Here is a 26,095-nt window from a genome sequence, read left to right on the forward strand (position 1 = left end):
AGCACAACGGTGCGGCTACTGCCAGAGCCGGGCATTTCACTGGGCAGTTCCAGCGGGAGAAGTTTTGTGCTGCAAAGGCCTCCAACCTCCCTGCAGTTCCTGCCCTGTCACTGGCTCCTCGACGGCAGGGGTCAGTCAGGCACCGTGTAGGAAGTACCCCCTGCTGTGTGCCACGCACTGAAGGAGGAGCCGTGCACAGTGCGATTTTCATATTTAATCCTCACTAAACCCCGTGAGGTAAGTCTCATTATCCCCACTTTATGGCTGAGGAAACTGAGGCTCAGAGACATGAAATAACTTGTTAATACGGTCTGTCTGACTCCATGACTCATGCTCATTCTCATCTGCTGAATGGTATCTCTGGGGATGGGAGCGGGGCCATGGGGATCAGTAGCTGTCGTTTACTGAGCATCCACTGTGGGCTACAGGTAGGTATTACCGTTCCCACCTAATGGATGAGGAAACCGCATCTCAGGAAGGTTAAGCATCTTGCCTGTGGTTTTCTAAAAGCTCCTATTGGATGTGACACATCGAACTCCAATGAATCTCCAACTGCCATGTTTATCATTGTTTTTAGTTCGGTGACCCATGTGTCAATGATTTCATTTTCTCAGTAGAATGGTAACGACAGCTGTAAGCATTGTCTGTGTAAATACAAGCAGCCTGCGTTGTCTATGACTTAGGGACAGAGTGGAGGGTAGGAGTGGTCTGTCTGATCCCAGGGTTTGAACTTGGCATGTGGAGAGAGGCTAATGGAGGCGTCATCTGGTGACTGAAACCATCACCGGGCCCCTTGAGTCTGAGGAGGGCATCCACGAGTTCAGGCATGGACACACCTGCTTCAAGATTTTAAGATGAGCTGGGGGAAATGAATAGGCAAGGAGGAGACAGAGGAATGAGGAAAATGAGTAGAGGATTATATGACCTGAAATGTGTTGTGCAACTTGGCCTAGTATTTACTTAGAGTCTATGCTGCTCAAGCTCTATGGCTGGCCTTGAAATAAAGGACTCGATGGGATAAAGAAAAGGGGAATCATAGTCTAATTAAATTCAGCGCCACATGAGTATTTGATGTGAGGTTGTGGTACTTGAACGTGGACGTGCATAGGACCATTGATCACAGAACGCAGAGTTGTAGCTTGGACCTTAGTCTTGACAAATCAGATACCTCTGGGGTGCAGAATTGGGCAATAAGTCCCGAGACTCAAGGTCAGGGTTACCCTTGGGGCCAGCCATGCCACAGCGGTGTGGGTGGAGGTTCTGAGGCGTTGGAGTCAGATAGACCTGCGTTCAAATCTAAGCTCCACCGCTTATCAGCTCGGTGACCCTGGACAAGTTACTTTCCTTCTCAGAGTTTCCTATTTTTCAGTTGTAAATGGGGATAAAAAGAGCAGCAGCATCACACGGGGATTGTGAGGGAGTTTTTGTACCAAGTGTCTGGCACAGAGGAGGTATTCAGCCAATGGTAGCTGTTCTTTTCTGAGCACCATGAACATCACCTGCAAAATGTCTGGGCTCCGAATTTCCCGCCACCCCAGTGCTAAGAGTCTGTATGGAACATGTGCCCCTCGGGTCCCTTAACACCTCCCAGCTGCTGAGGTGGAGACAGGCTGTGAGCACACCCAGGCCTCTCCTGCCACCCAGCTGCTCTCTTCTGAGCCCCCGGGCACCCCCGTGACCCTCCGTGATGGGGCCACGGAGCAGTCTTCCCCCCGTCCTCACTGGGTGGCCAATGCCCTTCTGAGCCAGTGCTTTCTTTAAAGTGAAAGAGAAGACCCCCGCTGGCACTGCCAGGCACAGTGATGCCCCTCGGGCCTGGTCCGCCCCAGGCTCTTGCTGAAGCCCAGCGCCCATAGCACAGGACGCCTTTTCCAGCACTCACACTGACTTTGTTGTTCCTGTGTTTTTTGTTTTTTTGTTGTTGTTCTTTTTTTTTTTAATCCGCAGCTGTGGTGTGATTTTGACAAGTCGATACCCTTGAAGAACCTGACTTTCAATTCCTCAGCTGTGTTTACAGATATCTGCTCCTACCCAGAGGTATTTATTCACAAGCCCCCTGGGCAAGACCTGGGCCTAGACATCTCCACCAGCTCCAACCACGCAGGACTGGGGAAGGGCCTCCAAGGGCACCGGAGGCCTGTTTCCTTCTTCTGCCTCTTCCTCCTTCTTTGTCCTTCTTCTGCTTCTCTGCCTTCCCTTCTCTCCTTGTCTCCTCTGCTGTCCCCTTTCTCTTCCTGCTCCCTCCTCCGCCTCTTTCCCATTGCTGCCCTTTCCCCATGTCTCCCTTCCTCTTCCTTCTCCTCCATGTCTTCCCTCTTCACCTTTCCCTCTACTCATTTCTCTCTTCCCCTCTGTCTCCTCCTCCCCTATTCATTTCCACCGACTCATCTTAAGATCCTAAAGCAGAGGTGCCCAGTCATTAATAGAAGACAGAGCACGGAGTTACTGCTCAAAGGGTGTTTGCTGTATTGGAAAAGGAAAGCTGGAAAGATGGATGGATGGATGGATGGATGGATGGATGGATGGATGGACGGACGGACAGACGGATGGAAGGAAGGGAGGGAGATAGAAGGAAAGGAGCAGAGAAGGTAGGGAAGGAAGGAAGGAAGGAAGGAAGGAAGGAAGGAAGGAAGGAAGGAAGGAAAGGAGGAAGGAAGGGAGGGAGAGAGGAAGAAGGAGCTAGTGACTCACAAAAGCAGAACACAACTAAACTTAAATAAAAGTGGTGTAGACGGTACATGGAGGTGTAGACAGGGTCAGGAGGTGTCCTGACATCACCCCCACCACCGTAATATAAGTCTGACCCTCTCTTGGTGACAGAGCCACTGGTCTGGTCCTGGGTATCAGGGTCAACCTATGGGGCCAGGCAAAGGACAAGCTTAGGCTCCACTAGTCATCGCCTAGACCTTTACACGTTAGGACAGAAGTCCTGGGCCAAAAGGGAGGATAGCTAGGGGTCCCAGCAGACCCCAGCCAACGCCATACTCTGAGGACAGTAAGTGGACTCTTGTTCTCTAAGACTCTCTCCACCATGTGGGTGGAAGAAAGGCTCTCTGTGTCTCACCTAGGCCCCAGAATGCGTGTGAGAAATGTCTGCAAAGAAGAGAAAGCCTCGCCCCGCTCCCCAGGTGCAGAGCATCTATCTACTTGATATGCAGAACATCATTGAGTCAAGATGTCTGGGGTAGAGGCTGTGACCACCTCCACTTTATAGATAATGAAACGAAAGCTTAGAAAGTACCTTGCTCAGTGCCAATCCTGCCTGACTCCCATTCTTCCTCACTCCTTTCCATCCTTCCTTCTTTCCATCCTCCTCTTCCTATCTCAGTTATCAAGACTCGCTACTGCAATGCAAACCATGTCTGGCATATCCTGAGCCCATACGTCTGAACCCAGGCTCAATCCCTAGGGAAAAACTAGGCTCATGTTAAGGAAGTTCAGGGCTGCACAGGACAGACCACGTGCTCTGGGACTCCCTCCACCAAGTAATGAGTGAGCTCTGAGGTCATGGACTCCTTGAGACACCAACACCCCAAGAATGTGGAGGACTTGAGGGACCCAAGAGGCAGTGAGTTGGCCAAGAGTCGGATATTCAGAGCTAGGCAGAAGCTGGATCTCACTCCCAACAGAGCCTCTTCACTTGCTAGCAGCAGAATCTTGAATCAATTCTTACTCTCTCTGAACCTCAGCTTCCTTGTCTATACAGCGGGAAAAATAATAGCTTCTTCACGTGGCTATTGTGGAGTTAAGGAACAGCACGTTCTCATGGCGACTACCTAGAGGAGCTAGCAAATGCTGCGTTTCTAACATGACGTCTGACATGAGTGGATGTTCATGAACTATTTAATCTGGGCTTCCGTGTCATTCTTGACCAGCAGTTGGGGAGGGGGGGGACCTTTTCTCTGTCAAGGGCCATATGGATATTATAACATCATTTGCAAGTCATACAAAATTATGAACTTAAAAATCTTGCTATATCTGGTTAAACATTTAATTAACTCAATCCTAATGCCTTGGCAGGGCCAGACCACACGATTTTGTGGGCCTTACACGGTCCTTGGGCCAGACATTGCTCACCCCTGTTCTAAACCAACACTACATACTCTGGGCCCCAAACCTGAACTCCCAAACTCAGGACCACAGCACTCATGGTGCGTAGGCTTTTGGATCACATAGCTTCATCTCTGTGCCTCAGTTTCTTTATCTGTAAAGGGAGGGTGAAAGTAGTCCCTTCCTCATGGGTGGCTGTGAGGATTAAGTAAATTCATGCATGTAACATGTTTAGAGCAATGCCTGACCCAAAGGATCTGCTCATTAAATGTCAGCTGTGATTGATTTATCACCTCTAGTACAAGCTTCTGAGCCTGTACTGCCCAAACATGTTTACTACAAGTGACACACCTGTATCAGTGCTGACATATCATGTGCACTATGAAACATACTCAAAAACAAGAATGTTAAAAAGTGAGATAAAATAAACAAATCAGAGTTTCATACTGTCCTTCCACAACCAAAGAATCACCTTGTTCAGGGTCAGACTCTGCCAGCCATCTGTTTTGTAAATAAAATTTACAAATGGGCACAGCCGCACCCATTTCTTACCAATTTTCTATGGCTGCTTCTATAGGACAATGGCAGAGTTGAGTAATCACAACAGAGATGGTGTGGTCCACTAGGCCAACAATATTTACAGCCTGGCTCTTTAGAGACCATATACTGATGCCAGCTACTGATCTCTCTCTGGTGCAGGAATCCCACTGGTCAAAAAGATGGGCAGCTGGGCTGTGTCCATCCCCAGCTACTATACGACCCAGTTTGCCCCACCACTTGCCATCCTGATGTCTGTGGCTGTGGCTCCCTACCTAAGGATTTGTCTAGCAAACTGGAAGGAATCAGACATTCAGACCTTCTAAAAGGCTTCATCTACACACCCCTTCCCACCCCTCACAGTGTGTCCCCAAGCAAATTGCTTCATCTCTCTGAGCACTGTTTCCTCATCTTTGTCTCTGACCTCTGATCCCATGAGAAATGATACTCAGTCCAAAGGCGTGTTATTAAACTGGATGATGTGATATAAACAAAAGAGGTTGTTACAATTATAGTGCAAAGTAGAATTTCATTCTGAACTGTAGCTTGCCAATTACTGAAACAGAAGTGAAGATGCAGGAAATGACAGCCAAGAAAGCCATGTGCCAACTGTGAGTGGAGAAGTAGCCGAGGGGGCAGCAGAGAGACATAGGTCTGCAAAGTGAATGCAAATCATATGCACAAACCCACCATGTCATTATCTCAGGCGCCTGAAGGCAGTTCTCAGGCGGTTTGATGGGAAGACCATCTTAGAATGCAGGCCCTTGATTACAGGCTCCGGCAGATCCGGATAAACAGCTAACTATATTGCGAGAGCATTCGGAGCTGTCTGTCGTTTTATAGGCCCCCGGGAGTGTAATTACCTGTGTCTTCACATCCTGGTGCTTTTCTCCCATTTCCTTTCCATGCTTTCGGGTCCCACCCAGCCTTCAACCCCCCCTTTGCCAAAGGGCATTCTCTGGAGGACCCAGTCCCTTCAGGCCTCTTCCTGCCATTTCACAGACCCTCTGGCATCATCTTCGAACTCACACTCGGTCCTTTCTGCAATGTATTTATCTGCCTAGAACATTCTTCCGAGCCCGTCACATTTATAAACTGCTTTGAGGACAACTGACAATATTTATAGTTATTCAAGATTACTCAAGGGACAGAGCCCACAGTGTGTGCTTAGTAATTCTTCTAAAACAAAAACAAAACAAAATAACACACACACACTAAGAAAAAACACGAAATAAGCCAGTCAGAGAAAGACAAGTATCACATGGTCTCACTCACATGTGGAATCTAATGAACAAAATAAACTGATAAACAAAACAGATCCAGAGACACAGAAGCATGGAACAGACTGTCAAATCTCAGGGGGAAGGAGGGGGTGGGTGGGTGGGAAGAGATCAACCAAAGAACTTGTATGCATATATGCATAACCTATGGACACAGACAATAGTGTAGTGAAGGCCTGGGGCCGGGGGCGGGGGGGGGGAGGGCAGCTAGAAGGGGACAATGGGGGGAAAAGGGCACATCTGTATTACTTTCAACAATAAAGATAAATTTTTTAAAAAATAAAATGCATACAGTGCATACAGTAGAAGGGGGGGGGGGGAGGTCTATTTCAAATGAAGTAGCAGAGAGATATTTTACCTTCGCACCTGAACTACTAAAAGCAAACAAACTGGGCGTCAGACAGTGACCCCAGAGAAGCCGGAAACCCATGGAATGAGCCCGGTGGTTCCTGAGCTGTGTGGCTGCTGTAGGCCAGCTTTCAGGCTGTGGCTCAGGCTGGGAAAACCCAGGTGGAACCTGATTTGGGAAGACGGAGCTGAGAGCCTGGGGAGGCCAAGGGGCTAGAGTTTGCAGGACAGAGGGAAGAGAGCTGCACAGAGGAACCCTGGGATCCACAAAGGGTTCCACCAGTGCAGGTGAGGGAACCACCTGGTGCTTGGGGGAGAGCCATCTGGAAGGATCCGTGCCTGGGGCTCACACAGTGCTGGAAAGGGGCTGTTTTGTGTGTTTTTTCTCCCTTCCAGCCAGACTGAAAAGCCTTGTAATTCAGGGGCATTGGGCAGCATCATCAGAAGGGCCTTGCTGGGCAGTGTGCAAGAATTACCCTGAGCATCTGTCCTTGGGCCATTTTAAAAATTAAGTAAGACGAAGTGTATAAGGTCATTCATGGAGGCCTGGCACAGAATGCATACCCAATAAATATTTATTTAAATTTATTTCTATTATAATTTTAGTTCTTACTTCTTCTCCTCTCTCTATGTCCCCATCACACAAGCTCCCATTGCTGCCAGAACATTTTCCACAGTGAAGTACTGTTGGCATTTCCGTGCCTGCTTCACTTATTAGGCCTGGCTTCCTCTTAGCTTTGAATTCCCAGAACCTACCACCATGCCTTGACTACAGCACGCACTCCATAAATACTCACTGCATTTAAAATTTTTAATAACGTTTTGCTTAAGGGCATGATCATTTTGATGACTTTTGACCTAGTAAGTGATGCATAACTGGCATTGGCAAAGCCATGGGCAACCCTTCACGTGATGCAGGTAACAAGGACCCTCGGATCTACTCCTCTTTCCTCCATTTGGGAAAATGGAAGATCTTGGGAGTTTCTCTGGATGGAGAAAACACACGAGAATGAACTTCTCACCTGCTCACTTCACTCGCAGCTTCCTGCACAAATGTATCAAAATGAGTTCCCTGCAAGCCTGGCCAGGGAAGACCTTGGAGAAGTGAAGAAAGCTTATTCACTCCATCTGAGATGAGGACATAACTGGATTGGTTGGGAAAGGAAGAGACGAGGATAAAGGACGCCCCAGGCCCTGGGCTTCTTGAGAGTAGGGACAGTCGTTCATTTCTGAGTCCATCCCGTGCACCCTAAAGGCAGAGGCCTTCGCCCCCATTGGGAACTCAGTCAGGGTGCTGTCCACATTGTTTTATATCAACATTTCTGACAAGTATACATGAATGAGTCAGTCTGCTTTAAGAAGTCAATAAACATGTGTTCAGTAGTTTCTCAGGGAATTTCTGGAAATTCTTACCTATCTCCTTGGCTCATACAGAAATAGCCTCTCCATGTAGTAGGAGGGAAAAGACAAGTTGTTATAAAGAGCCGAGTATAGCAAGACAGGAATGGACTTTAGAAATGGCCAAGCCCAGTGTACTTGCCAGGGTCACCTTTACAAGGACAGGTCGTATCGAGGTGTTCGTGTGTCACTTTCTAGCTAAGAGAAGTTAAACAATTTACTTAAGCTCTGTGAGCCTCCGTTTCTTCACCTGCAAAGTGGAAATTATGATTCTCATCTTGACTGATGTTATTGTGAAAATTATAAGAGAAAGTGGGTGCCAAGAGCCAAGTACTTCCACCAGGTCTGGTTCTTTTCCCCACCGAATAGTCAGAATCTAAACCAACCATCCCAAATGCGATAGCGGGGTACTTCTGTCAGAGAAACAGACTGAGGAGCTTCCTACAGAAGCTGAAATCGGCTGGGCAGACTAATAGATGGGAGCCCCTGGAATCATCCAGCCACTGAGTGGCTCTAAACTGGCCATCTGAACAGCATTTCTAATACAGGGGACAGATGTTACGCTGGGCTAGAAAGGGCGCTGTGCAGGAATGAGGCCGTACCCAGAAGCACCTGGAGATGTGCAGGAAAGCTTCTCAGAGAGGACACTGAGTTTGTCAGAGGAGTTCGGCTCGGTCGCCTGGATGAAATCTGAGCGACAGCACACAGGGCGTACAAAGCACTGAGGCCTGGGAGAGCAGGCGAACAGCTGGTCACCAGTGAGGCTGGGCCACACATCGGGGCTCGGAAAGTGCAAGGGCATCCGCGGTATGAGGCCTGGAGAGCTTTGCTGTTCAGAAAGGAGAAGAGACTTGGAAGGAATGGGGAGCAATAAAGGGGCTTCAAGTTAAGGAGTGACATGATCCAGTCTGCGCTTTAGAAACACTGGGTAGAATGACAGTCTGCATTCGGGGGGCCTGGGGGCAGGAAGCAGGCAAAGCTGCCAGAACACTGCTCCAAAACTGTAGGTGAGAACTAAACAGAAGCAGGTGGAAGGAGAAAGCTGGCTGGATGCGAGATCCAGGGAGGAAGTGGTTTCTAACTTAGGATGACCTGGCTGTGGAATGTGGGGAAAAGGAAGGCACAAAGATGAGATCAAGGTTTCTGGCTTAAGGGATGGTGTGTAAAGTCCCCCCCAAAACAGGGAACAGAGTCTTGGGGAGGTGGTAATGAAATGATGAGTTCAATGTGGAGCTGCTGAATTGAGGATGGCTGAGACCTCCAAATGGAGACGCTCAGCAAACCTCTGTACAAGGAGACCTACTGGCATCCGTGAGCGGGACAGTGAACGCCCACCGTCCCACTGAGCCTGACCACCGACATTCTCTGCTTCCAGTACTTCGTCTTCACGGGCGTGCTGGCCATGGTGACCTGTGCGGTTTTCCTCCGACTCAACTCTGTCCTGAAGCTGGCCGTGCTGCTCATTATGATCGCCATCTACGCCCTGCTGACCGAGACCATCTACTCAGGTCTCTTCCTGCGCTATGACGACCTGAACCACAGTGGAGAGTAAGTGCCCACCATCGCGTGTTCAGAAAGTGCCCAGCTTCCTGTGGGAACTAGAGCCACTGGGAAAATGATGGAGGTGGAGTTAGGGAAACCTGGGGACCGTTTGAAGACCAGTGTATTTCTCAGCTGAGGGGCTCTCTAGCTTACAAGTCTAGGCAAAATCTCTAGTTTTCAGTTTCATCATTTATACTAATTACAGATTAATTACTGAGTTAAAGTTTGGATTGAATCACAGCTCAAGTCTCCTCTTAACCTAATAATTTACGACTCTTTCACCTTTAACAGATCCCACACTTGTAGGATCTGATTATAATTTGACTGTAGCAATGTTAATAATAGTGGACATTGTTCACTTAATGGACCCCCAAAATATTAACTATTGTTTTCTCTGGATGGTAGGCTTAAGGACAATTTTTATTGTTTTATTTGTGAATTTTTATCCGCTTCCAAATTCACAATTGGCATAAATATTTCTATAATGAGTAAACACTCAAATTAAATACTAATTTTTATGAGAAATCTGATATGATGTCTCTAAAGATTGTTATTGCCCTGAAAATGACATTACCCCACATGTGCTTTCACTTATGTTCTTTTCTATTAACATAGGGAGGTGGTAGTATTAATTCAATTATTTTATTAATACAAATAAATTAGTTAAAATGTTCTTAGTTTTAGTCTACCACCGAATATCAAGCAAAGTATTCTAATTTTGTATGGTTCCAGCCTATAACCATAGAAGCTACAAAAATATTTTTCTTCTGAATTCAAATCACAATTCTTTCTGGATGTCCCTTGACCTGGCTGACTTACTATGCATCTTCTGCAGTCTCTACTCAGGCCATTTTTTTCCATCTGAAGGACATCAGAAAGACTCAAAGCCCACGCACAATTTCCTTTTACTTTTCCTCTGAATTTGACCTAGGCATCGCTGCTTTCTGAATGATTCAAGAGGTATTTATGTTTCCTCTTGAAAGCACGTTTTAAGTGATAAATTCTTCAGCTTAAAAAAAGTATCTGCATCACAAAGAAAAGGATATTAGAAGTGGCAGCAGAGCAGGAGTTTGGGATGCATTTAGGGGGAGCTGAACAAATGACATTTCCCATTCAAACTAAGCCGGGTGAACCAGTGATTTTTTAAAGCACCACTACCAGGAGCAAGATCATGAGCTGGGAGCTTTATGGGGTGGAGAGAGGGAGGGAGACACGGGCCATACACCATGCCCAGCACATCACCAAGATTTGCTCATGTACTCCTCCAGTTACGCAGGTAAATGCTATCAGAGTCTTTCACAATGGGCAGTAAACTGAAGCTCAGAGGTATAGAGTGTCTTGCCCAAGGTCAAACAACTGGTCATTAACAGAGCTGAGATTGGAACCTGGGTCTGCATGAGTACAAAGCTCATATCATTAGTTATTTTTTCAGGAGTCCTCAAACTTCAGGGGCCAAAGAATTAAGTGACATGGAGAAAAGAGTGGTACTAAAATATCCCTATTGCTCCCCCCAAAATAAGCACTGTAGTGACTATGAGTGAAGAAATGAATGAATGAATGAATGAATGAATCCTAGTCCTAAAATGCTGGATGATAATATGGGGCTCACAGTCCAACCCTCTTCACTTCAGCATTGGTGGTAGTGAACAGCTCCAGTAGATCTGAGCACTTTCACCTGCTCACTGACTATGGCCTCAAACTTGACATGTGACATTTACTTCTCACCCTAACTCTAGAGCAGCCGTGGGCAAACTACGGCCCACGGGCCGGATCCGGCCCGTTTGAAATGAATAAAACTAAAAAAAAAAAAAAAAACCGTACCCTTTTATGTAATGATGTTTACTTTGAATTTATATTAGTTCACACAAACACTCCATCCATGCTTTTGTTCCGGCCCTCCGGTCCAGTTTAAGAACCCATTGTGGCCCTCGAGTCAAAAAGTTTGCCCACCCCTGGTCTAGAGGCTTGTCAGCGGCTAGCTAAGCAAGATATATGTCCCATACCTATAAAGCCCATCTCACCCTGACCTCCCAAGACTTGCCATCCATTAAGACTGAGCTTTTGAGTCCTCCTAAGCTACATTCTATTCATTCCCATGGCAACAAGGATGTATTCCTACTATGGAGCCTATCATGTTACAAAATTATTTGTCTGTTTGATTCTCTATTCTTTTTTAGTGGACTCTTTTGAGCACAAAGACAATGTGCCTTCTTCATTTCTGTATCCCAGCATGTCCCTGGCATGCAAATGCTCAATAATTATGTGATTTGCTGGGGCTATAGAAAAGAAACACAATAATGAGTATCATCTATTATTAGCATCTGATCTCTTAAAAAGGCAGATAGAACTAGAAATTCATAAATCTGAATACCTCCCCATGAGAGAGCATATTCCCAGCCCCATATACCCGTTCCACCTAGAGCACTGAGCTGGGCCTGGCTCTGTATAAGCCAGAGGGTCTTTTAGCATAAAGCTTGGCTAGAAGCTGCCCCCATTTCCTGAGCCCTGTGCTACTCCAGCTGGCCTCCAGCAAGAATAGAAAAGGGAAAGGTGGCATCGCCTGGGTGCGGCCACATTAATACTCACTACTCCTCCCTCTACACATTGCATCTTGTCTACCACGGCCCCATTATGTCCCTAAGCCACACCAGAGTTAAGTTATTTTGAGAGAGTTCTGAGTTTTTGTGTGCTCATGATTGGGAGGCGATAAAACAAGTGAGTGACGTGATCTGGCTTTAGTGATAATAAATATTCTGGCAGCCATGTAAGAAAGTAGATTGTAGACAGTAACATTAGGAGGCTACTGGGAATCATGGTGGCTGGACTTAAGTGCTGGAGGAAGAGGGGGAGAGAAGTGGGAAGACTGAGGATATATTTTGGTGGAACAGTGGACAGGATTGGGATAACGGAGTGGTGATGCCTCACTCCCAGTTTTGTTTTTGGTTTTGGCTCAAGCACCTGGGAGAATGGATGAGGGGGCACTTGTCTGAGATGGAGAAACCTGGGGGATAAAACAGGAGGTGACAGGAAGCAAGTCACAATGTCCACAGACGTAAAAAACAGCATAGGCAATCTATCTATAAATATAAAAGTCTAAGCGACCACTTGACAGAACAACCAGAACAACCAATTGCTAAGATGCACACTGACCACCAGGGGGCAGACGCTCAACGCAGGAGCTGTCCCCTGGTAGTCAGTGCGCTCCCACAGGGGGAGTGCCGCTCAGCCAGAAGCCGGGCTCATGGCTGGTGAGCGCAGCTGCCAAAGCGGGAGCCTCTCCCAACTCCAGGCAGCAATACTGAGCAGCGGCAGCAGGCGAAGTGGGCCCGGATGAGCACAAGTAGCTCAGTGCTGGGCCCCAATTCAGGCTCCGCCCTGGCCGCCTGCTGCCTGGTGCACTGCTACATCCCCCAAGACTGCAAGAGGGATATCCAACTGCCGGCTTAGGCCTGATCCCCCTGCCGTTCTCTGTAGAAGGCAGTCAGTCTGAACAACTCAGGGAAGCACAGGGAACTCAGAGTGAGCCTACCTCCACGCTTGACTCACCCACTCGATGGTGTTCACAGGACAGACCATGGTGGCCCAGCCCATGCATATGCAGCAGCTGCTGAAGCTCAAGCAGCAGGTTGTGCAGCAGCAGAAGACCATCCAGCCACAAGCCAGCAGGCAGACATCCCCCAAGGGGTCCCGGATTGCAAGAGGGCGTAGGCCAGACTGAGGGATCTCCTCCCGCTCCAGTGCACGAATTTTGTGCACTGGGCCTCTAATACTGTCAATACTTTAATAACTATGTCGGTGCATGGTGGGTACTGGAAATATCAGGTGGGGGGGTCACTTTGTAGAGTATATGACTGTCTAACCACTATGCTGTACACTTAAAACTAATACAAAATAATATTGGAAAAAAATCTTGATGACATGCCTTGAGCATTTTTATTTGGGGTTTTCTTCTTCAGCCAGCGGAAGCCTGTTGGGGGGAACTGTTCATTTCCAAAGACACCTGTGTCCACATGCAAAACTCCACCAAACTCTCTGCCTCCTGGCCGAGGTTGTCCTGAGAAAGGCTTCATATGGTGCCGAAATGAAAGAGAGGAACATTTGGAATCAAACAAGACATTCCCTGGCCACCTTCTGAATTTCCTTGATGGCTGAAGGTCAGGTCAGCGTGTAAGTGTACACTGGCTGCTGGCCGTCTTCAGCTGCCCTCCAGCTTGCTCCTCTTGAGAGCCCGGAGAAGCCGGTCAGCGACCAGCAGCTTGTGCCTCAGGAAGGACGGGATGGAGTGTGAGAGCTGACACAATGACACATGGAACAAAGCCTTTACTGAAGGACACAGGGCTTGAAATGGGGGTAACAACAGTGCCCAACTCAGAGAACAGATGTAAGAATTTCAGAACTGACAGAATCAAACAGTGTCCCCTTGACACAGCTGATGGAAGAATCTAAGTGTGATTCCTACAGCACTGAGGACAGGGAGCGGCAAGGAGCAAACACCCCCAACCCCCACCCACCCCCCCCCCGCCACCTGCCTCTTAAACGGGATGACTTCTAAGAAAAGTCTTCACTTGCATTTTTGTAACCAGAAAGTCTAAGGCTCTTTGAAATGTAGAAAAGGTGTCCCGCAAATAGAAGTTTTTTTTTCAATATTTTTTGGGATTAGTTTCAGGTGTACAGCACAATGGTTAGACAATCAGATACTCCCCACCCCCCACCCCCGATATTTCCAGTACCCACCTGGCAGCACACACAGTGACTAAAGTATTATTGACTCTATTCCCTAGGCCCGCGTCAGCAAACTGCAGCTCGCGAGCCACATGCGGCTCTTTGGCCCCTTGAGTGTGGCTCTTCCTAAGCCTTAGGAGTACCCTAAGTAAGTTAATAACAATGAACCTACCTATATAGTTTAAGTTTAAAAATTTTGGCTCTCAAAAGAAATTTCAATCGTTGTACTGTTGATATTTGGCTCTGTTGACTAATGAGTTTGCCGACCACTGCCCTAGGCCAGTGGTTCTCAACCTTGGCTGCACATTAGAATCACCTGGGAATCTTTTTAAAATCCTGATTTCTGGGCCTCATCCTCTAGAAATCCTGTTTATTTGTTATGGGGTGGGGCCGCAACATTAGTAACAAAGAAACAGAATTTCTGGAGGATGAGGCCCAGAAATTGGGATTTTAAAGAGATTCCCAGGTGATTCTAATGTGCAGCCAAGGTTGAGAACCACTGCCTAGGGCAGTGGTCGGCAAACTGCGGCTCGAGAGCCACATGCAGCTCTTTGGCCCCCTGAATGTGGCTCTTCCACAAAATACCACGTGCGGGCGCACACGTACAGTGCGATTGAAACTTCGTGGCCCATGCGCAGAAGTCAGTATTTCTAAGTGGAACCCCCCACCCCCAGCTGCCTCTATGAACTAGCGGGTGATCTTTCTTTTTATCCTGCTCCTTTCTGAGAGCCTCAGTTTCCTATCGCGTGTCCCTGAAGTCCCTTCATGGTTGCCATTTGCATTTCTTCTTCCAACAGAGATTTCCTGGGGACCAAGGAGGCGTCGCTGCTGCTGATGGCCATGTTCCTCCTCGCTGTGTTCTACCACGGACAGCAGGTAACCTGACCTTCTGCTCGGCCTGCCTTTGGTTGCCTGGCATCTCCCGCTGTCCTAAAGCTGGCTCTTCTTTGCAGCACATGACTAGTAGCTGCTTGCAGCAAGCTGTGATTCCCAACAAATCAATTTCTAATATAGGCCACTTCATAAAACACGAAGTTGGAGAAGATGGTAAACAATACGTCTTAAGGATAGCTCTTTCAAAGAGACCATTGTCCTTAAAACAAAACAAACAGACAAACACAGAGCTTTTGATTTCTGCTTGAGGGAAATGGCTCTCTCCCAGTTCCGTGGCCTGGATGAAATTGTGACTATCAGAGTTGTGCATGCAAACACTTGGGTGCCAGACCAGCTGAGCCGGGGTTCCAATCCCGCCTCTGCCTCTCGGCAGCTGGTGGCCTTGGGCATGTTGCTTATTTCCCTGAGTCTCAGTTTCGTCATTTCTAAAAAGGTAGGAACACCTAAGCAGGGCATTTGGAAGAATCATTTCTTTATTATTGGGCAGCGTTTTGCTCATGGCCTTACGTAACCATAGGAAGTGCTTCGTCACTGATGTGTCCCGAGTAGATAAAGCGCCTACCCGAATGATGCCACTTCCCTCTGAGCCTCTCCTCTGCCAGGGTCTGGGGGGCACTGTGCATAGCACTGTCCAGAACCCCATCCCTGGCCCCAAGGTTCCATTCTCTCGGAGGAGAGCAAGCCCCAAATAATGCCATGGGGCACGTGCCGAGTTGAGAACAGGCTGTCCAAGGACCTCAAGAGTCAGAGGGGCGAGAAGATATTCTGCATGGGAGCATCTCAGCAGGCTTCACCTGGTGTCACCTGCTGTCCCCGTAGAACTTCTCCATGCAAACCGAGACCATGGACGCGGTAATGTCATCCCTGGGGAATCCCCAACCCCTGCAGAGCCACACCTGCTGGCCCATGCTCCCCTCTGGACTCCTGTCCGTCTTTCCTTGGTCTGTGCACACTTCCAAAAAAGTAACCAGAAAGCAAAATAAAACAAAACAAAACAGGAAGACGTCAGCTAAAGCAGAAATAGAAACAGATCACTGAGAAATCACCATGGGAACGGGGAGGCAACGAACCCTGAGAAGCCAGGGATGAAACAGCCCAAACCTCAAGAACCTAGAACTGTTTGCCGTAAAGGGGGTGGTGAAGTGCAGTCACGGGGGAGGAAAGAGTGATATAAGCTTGGCGAGCAAGACAAGGCGGGAAGGGTTCACAGGTACCAGTTCCTACTAAGTGCCTGGCACTTACCTCCACTTCTCATTCACTCAAGCGCCGCGCCCTGCGATGGCAGTGATTGTCAGTCCCGCTTCCCAGATGAAGGAAGCAAGGCTACTCAGCTAGGAAGCAAGAGAAGCAGACTTCCAGCCCAGCCCCGCCGCCCCAGCCCACCCTTCCCACATCCTCAGCTGGAGGAGAACAGAGAGGACGTGTGCATAGCAACACAATGGCGGAGGGTAGCGGGGGTGCAGCCCTGCCATAAGACTCTGGCTTGTTTTTCAATTTTAGCTGGTTTGATGGTGAAACCATAGGCCAAATGTGAAAGTCTAGCCATTCCCAGAATGCCTAGATTTAGCTCTCCCGGACTGGGCTGTCTGTGAGAGCTGGGTCGTGTCTGCCACGTCCCAATGGATTCTGGTTGCGGGGGACCACTCCCGGGGCTCACATGCAAGTGGCAACCCACTGGAGGGCTATGGAGACACAATCAGGCAAGGCAATTCTACACAACACCACACGCACACTCCGCCAGCCAGGATTTACGCCGACAAGTGAAAACCCTCAGAGAGCAAGTTCCAAGCGGAGGGCCTCAATCCGCAATGAGAAAGACGTTCCCGTCTCCTCCGCCACCTTAAGGCATGACTGGGTGCCCTGTCGTACCCCTTCCTCAGTCCCTTTCTAACATTCCAACATTCCGATTTAATTTATTCCACTCTCCACGTGCCCTGGGCACACAGGTAACCTAAGCCCATTCAGAGTGTGTATAAATAAGAGTATAGAAATGCAGCGAGGGTCTGAGTAAGTGACTTCCGATAGTGTATTTTTTATTTGTAACATTCCAAAGACTTTGAAATGACATAATCACAGCCCATAACTGCAGCAGGTACAGGCACAGGCTTGGCCAGGGCCAGATGAGATTCAAACCCCAGCTGTGTGGCTTCCAGTCCTTTACTCAACTCTGAGCCTGTTTCTCTCCTATAAAATGGGTGTGATCATAATATACAGGGTTGTTATAGTACTTAATGAGATTGTAACTTTAACATACTTATCCCAGCACTTTGCACACAGAGTACATGCTCAAAAGTCATGAGCTATGCATGGTTTGCTTTGGAAACAAGCCTCTGAGACTAACAGGGAAAGGACTGTTATCCACCTGGTCGCCAGGCAGGAGCAGAGACTCAAGTCACTTGAGGTCACAACGCCAGTAAGGAAAGCCAGACAGACACGGGCGTGTTTCCGCTCCACCCGCGTGGCGCCTGCCTGGCTGCTGGAGGAGGCTTCCCGCAGAACGACATCGGTTCAGGTGTCATCCATTCGTAGCACCTGTCGGGCCCCGTCCTTCCGGATCAAGCCTGCCCATTCCTGGGTCTGCTACCTGCTTCCGCTGGTTCCCCTTGGTGACTCAGGCCCCCTGTGTTTGTTGACAATGCCCACTGGTGCCTGGTACGCAGCAGCCTCCGGTGGGAGCACTGTAATGACACATCTCCGGAGAGACTGGGCGGTCATATAATAGCTGAATAGTTGGAGAATGCCATCTTACACGTACGTGAAAGCGATATGCCCAACCCTTCCTCCTCCTCCAGGCAGGAGAATGCTCTGAAGGTTGGCAGGGAGAGCAGGCATCCCACACCTCCCACCTCGGCCTCATGCACCTGCAGCCGGAGGTTTGGGCTTTGCCTCACATCTCCATTTATGGCTGAGGAAGCCTCACCTGGGGGCAGGGACTACTGAGGTCATATCTCCAGTTGCTCACTCACTCCTGGGCCTGATGCAGACAGGCAGCGGGACTGTGCGGCTTGGAGAGGAAGACTCAGTCTCGGGACCGTATGTTCTTAAATCTGAGTCCCGGCAATGCCACTGGAAGAAAGGGGACCCTGAGAGACTCAAGCTCCCAGAGTGTCATTTAATAGATAGTAGTTATCTACGTGAGTTAGACAGCAGCTGAATGAGGTCGCGTATATAGAGTGTAGGGGTAAGAGCCACAGCTTGGCGTCAAACGCCCTGTAAGCTTCGGAATCTTGCGACATAAGCTCAGTAGGTTCTGGTAATCTCCTTGCTTTCTGGTGTGAAAAGATGTTCCCGGCTTGCACATTTTCTCCCCTAGGTTTCAGCCACGTGATTTTGGTAGGAATTGGTATTTTGAAACCCAATCTGGACCCTGGGAGTGCTTGTTGCTGTGGGATTCTGTCTCTCGGCCTTCACTCCGGGGGGCGGAGCTGGGAGATATACATCCATGTCATGCGCTCACAGGGCCACTCACTTCACAGGCAGGACATGTGCTCTGACTTAACCTCATCCATCTTACATCTGCACCTCCTTTTTCCCTCCCCCAAATTCCAGTTCTCAGTGACACCAACGCAAACGCTCATTTGCGTTCTCCTCCGTTCGCATACAGTAGTCTAAGTGGTTATTCCACAAACACTACCAGCTGCAGTAAGATGGATGTAAACAGTTTTAAGATTATTTTTAAAGGCTTTTTATTGATTTTTAGAGAGAGAGGAAGGCAGAGGGAAGGACAGAGAGAGAAACATCGATGTGAAAGCAAGACATCCATTGGCTGCCTCTTGCACATCCCCAGCTAGGGATCAAGCCCGCAACTCAGACATGTGCCCTGACTGGGAATCAAACTCGGGGACTTTTCGGTGCATGGATGAACGACACTGAACCAACTGAGCCACACCGGCCAGGGCTTAAGATTTTTTTAAGCTTTCTTCATCCTCGGAGTATTTCCCTCTATGAACGTTTTATCAAATCCTTGGGTTAGGAGAAATTTGGAATCACTCCTCTCCATGTGGTTTTACATGTAGATTCATTTGCTTAGTTATGTTTGTTTTTACAGATTTAAAAATCCGTTCAGTTTTATACTTAAGTAAAATATTTCCGTGATGCAAAAGTCAAGTTTGTAAAACAACATATAATATTAAAAGTTTGAATTCTATCCCTTTTCCTCCACTTTTTCCTCCCTTCTTCATATCATTGGTAATGATTTTTTTAGACTTCAATTTTTCAACAAATAAAATTCCCCCCCACCAAATATATATATATATATATATATATATATATAGAGAGAGAGAGAGAGAGAGAGAGAGAGAGAGAGAGATCTAGATATCTCCCTTCCTGAGACCAATGGTGGCATACTAAACACGCATTTCTCCACCTTGGAGATAGTCCATCAAAGTATAGAGAAATAGTCTTAATTTCTTTTTATAGCTGCATACAATAGTTCATTCAACCAACAAAAGGAACACTTGGGTTGTCTCCAGCTTTTGCTATTACAAATTCTGCTGAATAGATAACCTGCCGCCTCTGTCATTTCACATTGTTGCCATCCACTGAGACTTTCACGTAAGACAAAGAAAAGAAACGAGCTGGAGTTTTTTAAGCCTTTGAATGCAAGGCACCCAACCATGTATAATAGTGCGGTATACTATTCAACAGCCAAAGACTTTGAAATAATGACATCCGCCAGGCTGTGGTAAATATGTGAGGTGCTTTAGAAAGGAAGTTGTCCACTAGCCAACACCAAGGGACACTGGGACAAGAGGGAATGAATGGGTATAAGGTCCTACCATGAGCCATGTGCTTTATCTGTAACTTCCTGGATAATTCCTATTCTAATCTTGCGAGGTCACTGATGCTCCTCCCACTTGCAGAGATGAGGCACCTGGGATGATGTCACCAGCCCAGGTCACAGTATGTGAATTGGGACCAGGACACTACACCATACTTGTCTCACAACTAAATCCACAATCCTTTCATTGTTAGCTCATTGATTTCTTCCTTATTGCCTAGTGAATGTACTTAGTACCACTTAAATGTGCACTTCAAAATGGTTAAGATGGTAAATTATGTTATATGTACTTTATCACAATTTTTTAAATAATGTAAATGGTATAATAACAATAACGTGTATACATAGAAACATGTGTATATATACATGCAGGTATGTGTGCATGTGTGTATATGTGTGTGTATGGCTTCTTAGCATACTGCCTACCATGTAGTCGGCACTCACAAATGCTCTTTGTACATCAAATGATTTTTCTTATCACATTATGCCTGAAGGATCACTGAGTGAAGTCCATCCGCTACCAGTATTATTCAGACTCGGGTTGGGCTCTGGAGTGAAGCCCAAATCCTGGCTTCCCACTAACTGGTGTGTGACTTTGGCCGAGTTACTTCACCATGTTTGCTTTCATTTCCTCATAGGATTGATCATAATGACTCCTATGAGGGCTTTTGTATGAATGAAAGGAGTGAAGACCTGTATATTGCTTAGAACAATGCCTGGAATAATACTAAGCACCATCTAAGTGTCAGCTGGCTTGATTACTATAACTTCTCCATTGAGTCAGTAAGTCCTGATTGAACACCTGCCCTGGGCCAAGCATGTGGCTACATGGTAAGGATGTCCTGCTGAGCAGGGGAAAGGACCCTGACCGCATAGCACCTGCAGGCCAGTAGGTGACATGGCCATTATCAGACATCACACAAACAATCATAGTTATAGGTGCCATAATGCCAGGAAGGGAAGGTACACAGCCCTGTGCAATGGGATCATCCTCTGATCTCTTGTGTCAGGCAGAGTGCCTCCCCAAATACCCAGATGTGGCTCTGTTTTGTTCATGAAGGTTCCTGAGCAGCTTTCCCCACCTGCCACACGTGGGCCTGAAGCTGCCTGCCCACCTGTTTCCCTCTTCCTCTCCCCTGAACTGCAGCTGGAGTACACTGCCCGCCTGGACTTCCTTTGGCGGGTTCAGGCCAAGGAGGAGATCAACGAGATGAAGGAGCTGAGGGAGCACAATGAGAACATGCTCCGGAACATCCTGCCCAGCCACGTGGCCCGCCATTTCCTGGAGAAGGACCGAGACAACGAGGTGAGCCAGGCTCGTCTGGCCGGTGAGAAGGGGTGGTGGTGTGTGGGGTGAGTTGGACACATGGACCCCAAGCTCGGGGAAAACCCCCCTGTCCTGTGAGCACGTGGTGGTGGAGAGCATACCTGCCACTTGGTGCCAGGCCCCCCGAGACTTCCCAGCACTGTGACATATACACACCACCTCCCAGCCTCGGGTCCCCCATCGGTAAGATGGACAGAATAAGATGTCCGTTGCAAGACTGAACTGGAATTGTAAAGTTTTACGTATGTGTGTGCACAGATCACCTGCTCGTCAGTGGCTGGCAACAGCATGTGTGGTCAGGGGAAATGCTCACTGGTTGGCTGGCTGGTTGGTTGGCTTCTTTGTTTTAATCTGTGATTGGATGGATGCCTGCAGGCATGGAGTAGGCTCTCCAATGTATCCATCTGTGTCCTGCCCCTTCTCCTGCATAAAGACATTTGGGTCTGTGACCCAGGCCTTAGGATGGAGCTGGGTGAGACCTAAGGGTCCCTATCTCATCCAAGCAGCCACGGAATGACCATGGGAAGGAGCTGAGCGAATGAATAACCCGCTGCTCGAACAGCCAGCTCTTGGTGAACCCAGGCCCTGGACAATCTCCTGGGTACAGGTCGAGGCACCGCCCACCCCATGGATGACGCTCTCTGGAATTAGGTTCAGGCCAGGTTTCCTCAAGGCTCCCTAAGGGCAGGAGCTCTGTGGCAAGAGCTTGGTGACGAAGCCAAGAAAGCAGAGGGAATGTTGATGTGGGTCGCCATGACCTCCAGAAGAAGCGGATGAAACACTGAGCCCTCCGAGGCCAACCCAAGGAGAACGGAAAGGAGAACCGCTTTTCCATCAACAGAGCAAAGCCACCGGGATCTGGGGCCAGTGGGGAGGAGCATGAGCACTCTGCCCTCGTCCGGGAAGGATGGCAACCAGCCAGGGATGCTGAGACCGCAGGTCATCCGCTGTCTCCAGGCCAACCCCCACTGAGCAAAACCAATGGGAGGTTCAGCCTTCATTATGCTTATTTGAGGCTTTATAAATATTTAAAGAGTTGACACTTGACCTCTCTGAATCCATTTCCTTTCTCATCCAGTCAATGGGGAAACAATATCACCCTTGCTGAGTTGGTGTGAGAATTAAAACAGGTGGGAACACACAAGGTGCCCGGTGTAGCCAGGTATGTGGCAGGTTCGGTATAGAAAGGCCATATGATGGGCCCAGAAGCCTGGTGCCCTGTGTTCAAAACTGACTCCCCCTCTTGCTCCCTCTGAGACTATGGACAAGTGATGAACTCTCTGAACCTCATTTTTCTCACCTACAAAGTAACAAAACTTCCCTGCTTTATCCGATTGTTATGACGTTTACATCTGTGCATAAAGTGCTTATACGGTGCTTGGCACATTCTAAGAGCACACAGATTGTTACTGTAATTATTTTTTGATAAATGTGAGTCACCACTACTTCTGCTCCCTCCCAATCGCAGCCCCAACCCCTACCATTCATTTGCTCATTTGCTCAGCAAAATGCTTCCTGAGGGCTGACCATGTGTCAGGCATTGTTCTAGATCCTGGCATTCAGACAGTGAGCAAAGAAGAGAGTCCTTGCTGATATGAAGCATGTGTTTTTATGGGAAAGCAGACATTAAAATGAATAGCTATACAACCTCGTGCCTGGAGTGATAGTTCTATGAGAACAGAAGCCAAATGAGGGCTACAGTATTGAAAAGGGGTGGCATTGACATTGAGGGAGGGGGCTTTGAAAGCTGTCTTTAAGGAGGTGACATTTGAGCAGAGACCTGAATGTCATGAAAGGATCCTAATAAGACCAACCGGTCTCAGCCCTAGTGTCTCCCTGCAGAGAGAGGGCTTGGCTTCACAGAGGAAACATGGAACTTGGATTCAGACATCCTGGGCCAGGAAGGACCAGAGCTAGCTCCCTGAGCAGAGAGGAACCAAAGTCTTTCTCTTGGCATGGGGGAGGGGAGGGTGTGGATGCTCAAAACCCTCCCCAGAGCCCAAACCTGTACATCCAGCCAGAGGAGGGTGGCAATAAGGCAATAATAGCTTCTCTATATTCAGTGCTCCCTCCCCAGCTCACAATATTTTTATCTTCTTTGAGCCCCAAATAGCAAGAAACAGATGGCACACTCAAAGCAGCTGATTAGAGCCAGTTGAATGATGGGCTCTCTCTAACGGTGGAGGCAGGTGGCTGGAGCGCTTCCGGGTCCCCTGAAAACCCCTCACCCTTCTCCCTGCTTACTTGGGTGGTGGGAGCTGACTTGCCTGGGCTGCATCAATGACTGCGCACACCCTCTGGCACCCAGCTGAGGGTCATTAATGGGGGTGCTGTATGGGAGACCAGAGGGAAGGGAAGGAGAGTGAGGTCAGGATATACATTCCTTTGGTCCCCTTTCTTGGGATTAGCTGAAGCTGTCACTGTCCCTCCCCAGAAATTGACAGCACCTCTCCAACCTCAACTCAGTTCCTCCCGGGCTCCTCTCATGACTTTGAGGTGGGATGGCAGGGAGGAGAAGACCACCTAAGCCAAGAAGAGAGGCCTCAGAAAGAGCCAACATGCCAACACCTTGACCTTAAACTTCTAGTCTCCAGAATCCTGAGTTGATGACAATAAATATGAATGTAGACAAATGTATGCGTATTGGAATGCCAAGAGCCTCAGATTTCTCAGTGAAGTAAGAGATCTACTGAGAGGAATCAAGTGAGGCTGACGTTAAGGAATGTGGTGAGGGTTTTGCCACTGAGGACAACAGAACAGGAGGCTGGGCACAAAGGGATGGGCAGTCAGAACTCTGAGCCCAGCTGAGTTGGAGGCCATGCATTTCAATGGTCCCGGTCCACATGCTGGTGACGCTGTGATTACGGTGTTGACATGGCAGCGTCCTCTCTGGGGGGACTGTGCTTGGGTGCAGGTGCACGCCTGCACAGGGAGCGTCCTCGCAGAGCCTCACCTCTGATGACTGTCTGGCTCCCCCTGTGTGTCCCTCTGTCCAGGAGCTGTATTCGCAATCCTATGATGCCGTCGGGGTGATGTTCGCCTCCATCCCGGGGTTTGCGGACTTTTACTCTCAGACCGAAATGAATAACCAAGGCGTGGAGTGCCTGCGCCTGCTGAATGAGATCATTGCGGACTTCGATGAGGTAAGCCGAGGCCTGGGGAACTGGCAGTCACAGTGGCCGTCGTCGTGGTCACAGCATTATGTGAGTCATTGAGCCATGACCATTACAGAATTCCAGGCTGCACTATAAACACAAACATGTGTCATCTGCTCTAATCATCACAATTATCACGAGATCAATGCCATTGTTTCTCACTGGGGGAGGGGGTGGGGGAGCAAGAACACGAGCCTCAGACGCTAGGTAATTTAACCCAGCGTCACACAGCTAGCAAATGGCAAACCAAGGCTACTCAGGCACCAGCGTCACAGCGACTGGACACTGATGGGGACATTTCTCCATCTGCTCAAAGTGCCAAAGGCAAAGCCATCAACTGGCATTTGGTCAGGATGAGCACACTCGAGACAGGACTTCCTTTGTCCAGCCTCCATGAGTGTGAAGAACACCTAACATGGGGGAGCAGAGGGGGCTCGCGCTGCACTTTATTCACAGCCACAGATTTGGGCAAGGGTGGGCCTTCTCCTTCCATCCCCGGGGAGCCCAGGAGGACAAGCGTACCACGGAGCTGTTTCCCACTGAGGCAAGGGGGCCAGGTTTTGCACCTCGGCGCTGGTCAGCCATCGGCTGTGGGCTGCCCCAGGGGGGTGCATAACCTAACAGCATTTCCAGCCAGGGGGCTTCGCCAGCCTGGGCAAGTCTCCGAAAAAGCATACAGCAGCCGGCCCTCAGGGCATTCTGCAGGGTGGCCCCGTAAAGCGGGTCTGGGTGGGGCACCAACAGCACCTCCTACATGACCTGGACAGGGTCCTCCCTGTCCCCACATTCCTTCTGGCTCCTGAGTCCCATGGATCCCTTCTTCCTAGTCTTGCTCTGAGCCATATTATCTCCTAACTGCTGTCCCTCCTGCATCTCCCCATCGGCAATGACCAAAGGCAGGAGAACTCTATCATATCCCTTTGACATCCAAAACCTTTCAGTGGCTCCCCTTTGCCAGCTCCTCAGGTCACCTGAGGCTTTGCAGGTACTGTCCCTATGCCCTCTCCAGCCTTACCTGCCACTACATGCCACCCGTCCAGCACCGTCTAGCTACCTACAAGCCACCGGGCCCACCTAGCTGTTCCACGCACAGCTCCTTCTGCCCAGAGATTATTCCCTCCTTACCACACCCTCCTCCCTCCCTGGACTCCATGCCAGAGGAAAACCTAATAGTCATTTAACAGTCAATTCAACCCCCATCCTACTTGTGACGCTTCTTCTAATCCCCCCCCCCCCAGCCAGGTAAATATTGTCGCTCCTTTTCCAATGAAAAACTTATACTCAAAAAACCTTCCACCACAGAGCCTGAAGCCCTCAGTGTACACATCTTCCTCCCCCACTAGCCACTTAGTTCTGGGCAGACACCCACTCCGTTAAATTTCTATAGGCGTTTATCACGTTGCCATTTTCAATACTCTACACCAAACCCACAGGATAGGAATTGCTAGCCTTCATTTTAATATATTTTTATTGATTTCAGAGAGGAACGGAGAGGGAGAGAGATAGAAACATCAATAATAAGAGAGAATCACCAATAGGCTGCCTCCTGCATCCCCTCACTGGGAATCGAGCCCACAACCCGGGCTTGTGACCTGCCGGTTCATGGGTTGACGCTCAGCCACTGAGCCACACCAGCAAGGCTAGCCTTCATTTTAAACATAAGAAAACTGGGCCTCAGAAGCACCAAGAGTGTCCAGGCCACACACCATTAAAATGGCACCGCCAGGATTGGAACGCAGATCCCCTGTACTGTTTTGGTTTCTAATCGTTGTGTTGCACTGTTTCCCACTTAAGGGGCATTTCATGGTTCTGGTTTTGTGACTATAAACTCAACGATGGCCATTTCAGATGTCCTAGGGATAGGGGTGGGATCAAGATAAGTGACACAATCACTTCCTGCCTTCCGGGCTTCACAGTCCTCTGAGAGACAGGGTGGCCAAGAGCTGTCTTTGAACAAGGAGTCAGTGCTAAGTGTACGGTATAGGGACCTCGAGATGCAGGGGATCGAGGGCGACTCCATGGTAACAGCACCTGTATTCCCATCCTCCATGCCAGGCAGATA

At 48.7% G+C, this 26,095-nt stretch overlaps 1 protein-coding gene across 2 annotated transcripts in view; it reads left to right on the top strand.

Moving 5' to 3' along the window:
* ADCY8 (adenylate cyclase 8) overlaps positions 1 to 26,095 on the top strand; it is a gene marked incomplete at its 5' end in the record, with an annotated part of 132,988 nt that overhangs the window by 99,381 nt on the left and 7,512 nt on the right. The window contains 5 exons of one of the 2 annotated variants that reach the window (XM_081111302.1): positions 1,948 to 2,037; positions 8,989 to 9,161; positions 14,675 to 14,753; positions 20,699 to 20,857; positions 23,875 to 24,021. In XM_081111302.1, coding sequence (XP_080967428.1) covers positions 1,948 to 2,037; positions 8,989 to 9,161; positions 14,675 to 14,753; positions 20,699 to 20,857; positions 23,875 to 24,021 — 648 coding nt within the window. The remainder of the gene's footprint in view (positions 1 to 1,947; positions 2,038 to 8,988; positions 9,162 to 14,674; positions 14,754 to 20,698; positions 20,858 to 23,874; positions 24,022 to 26,095) is intronic. The other variant, XM_081111303.1, reaches the window with a different exon arrangement.

The sequence above is a fragment of the Myotis nattereri genome, assembly GCF_964212035.1.
Source record: "Myotis nattereri genome assembly, chromosome: 17".
In the NCBI taxonomy this organism is placed as follows: Eukaryota; Metazoa; Chordata; class Mammalia; order Chiroptera; family Vespertilionidae; genus Myotis; species Myotis nattereri.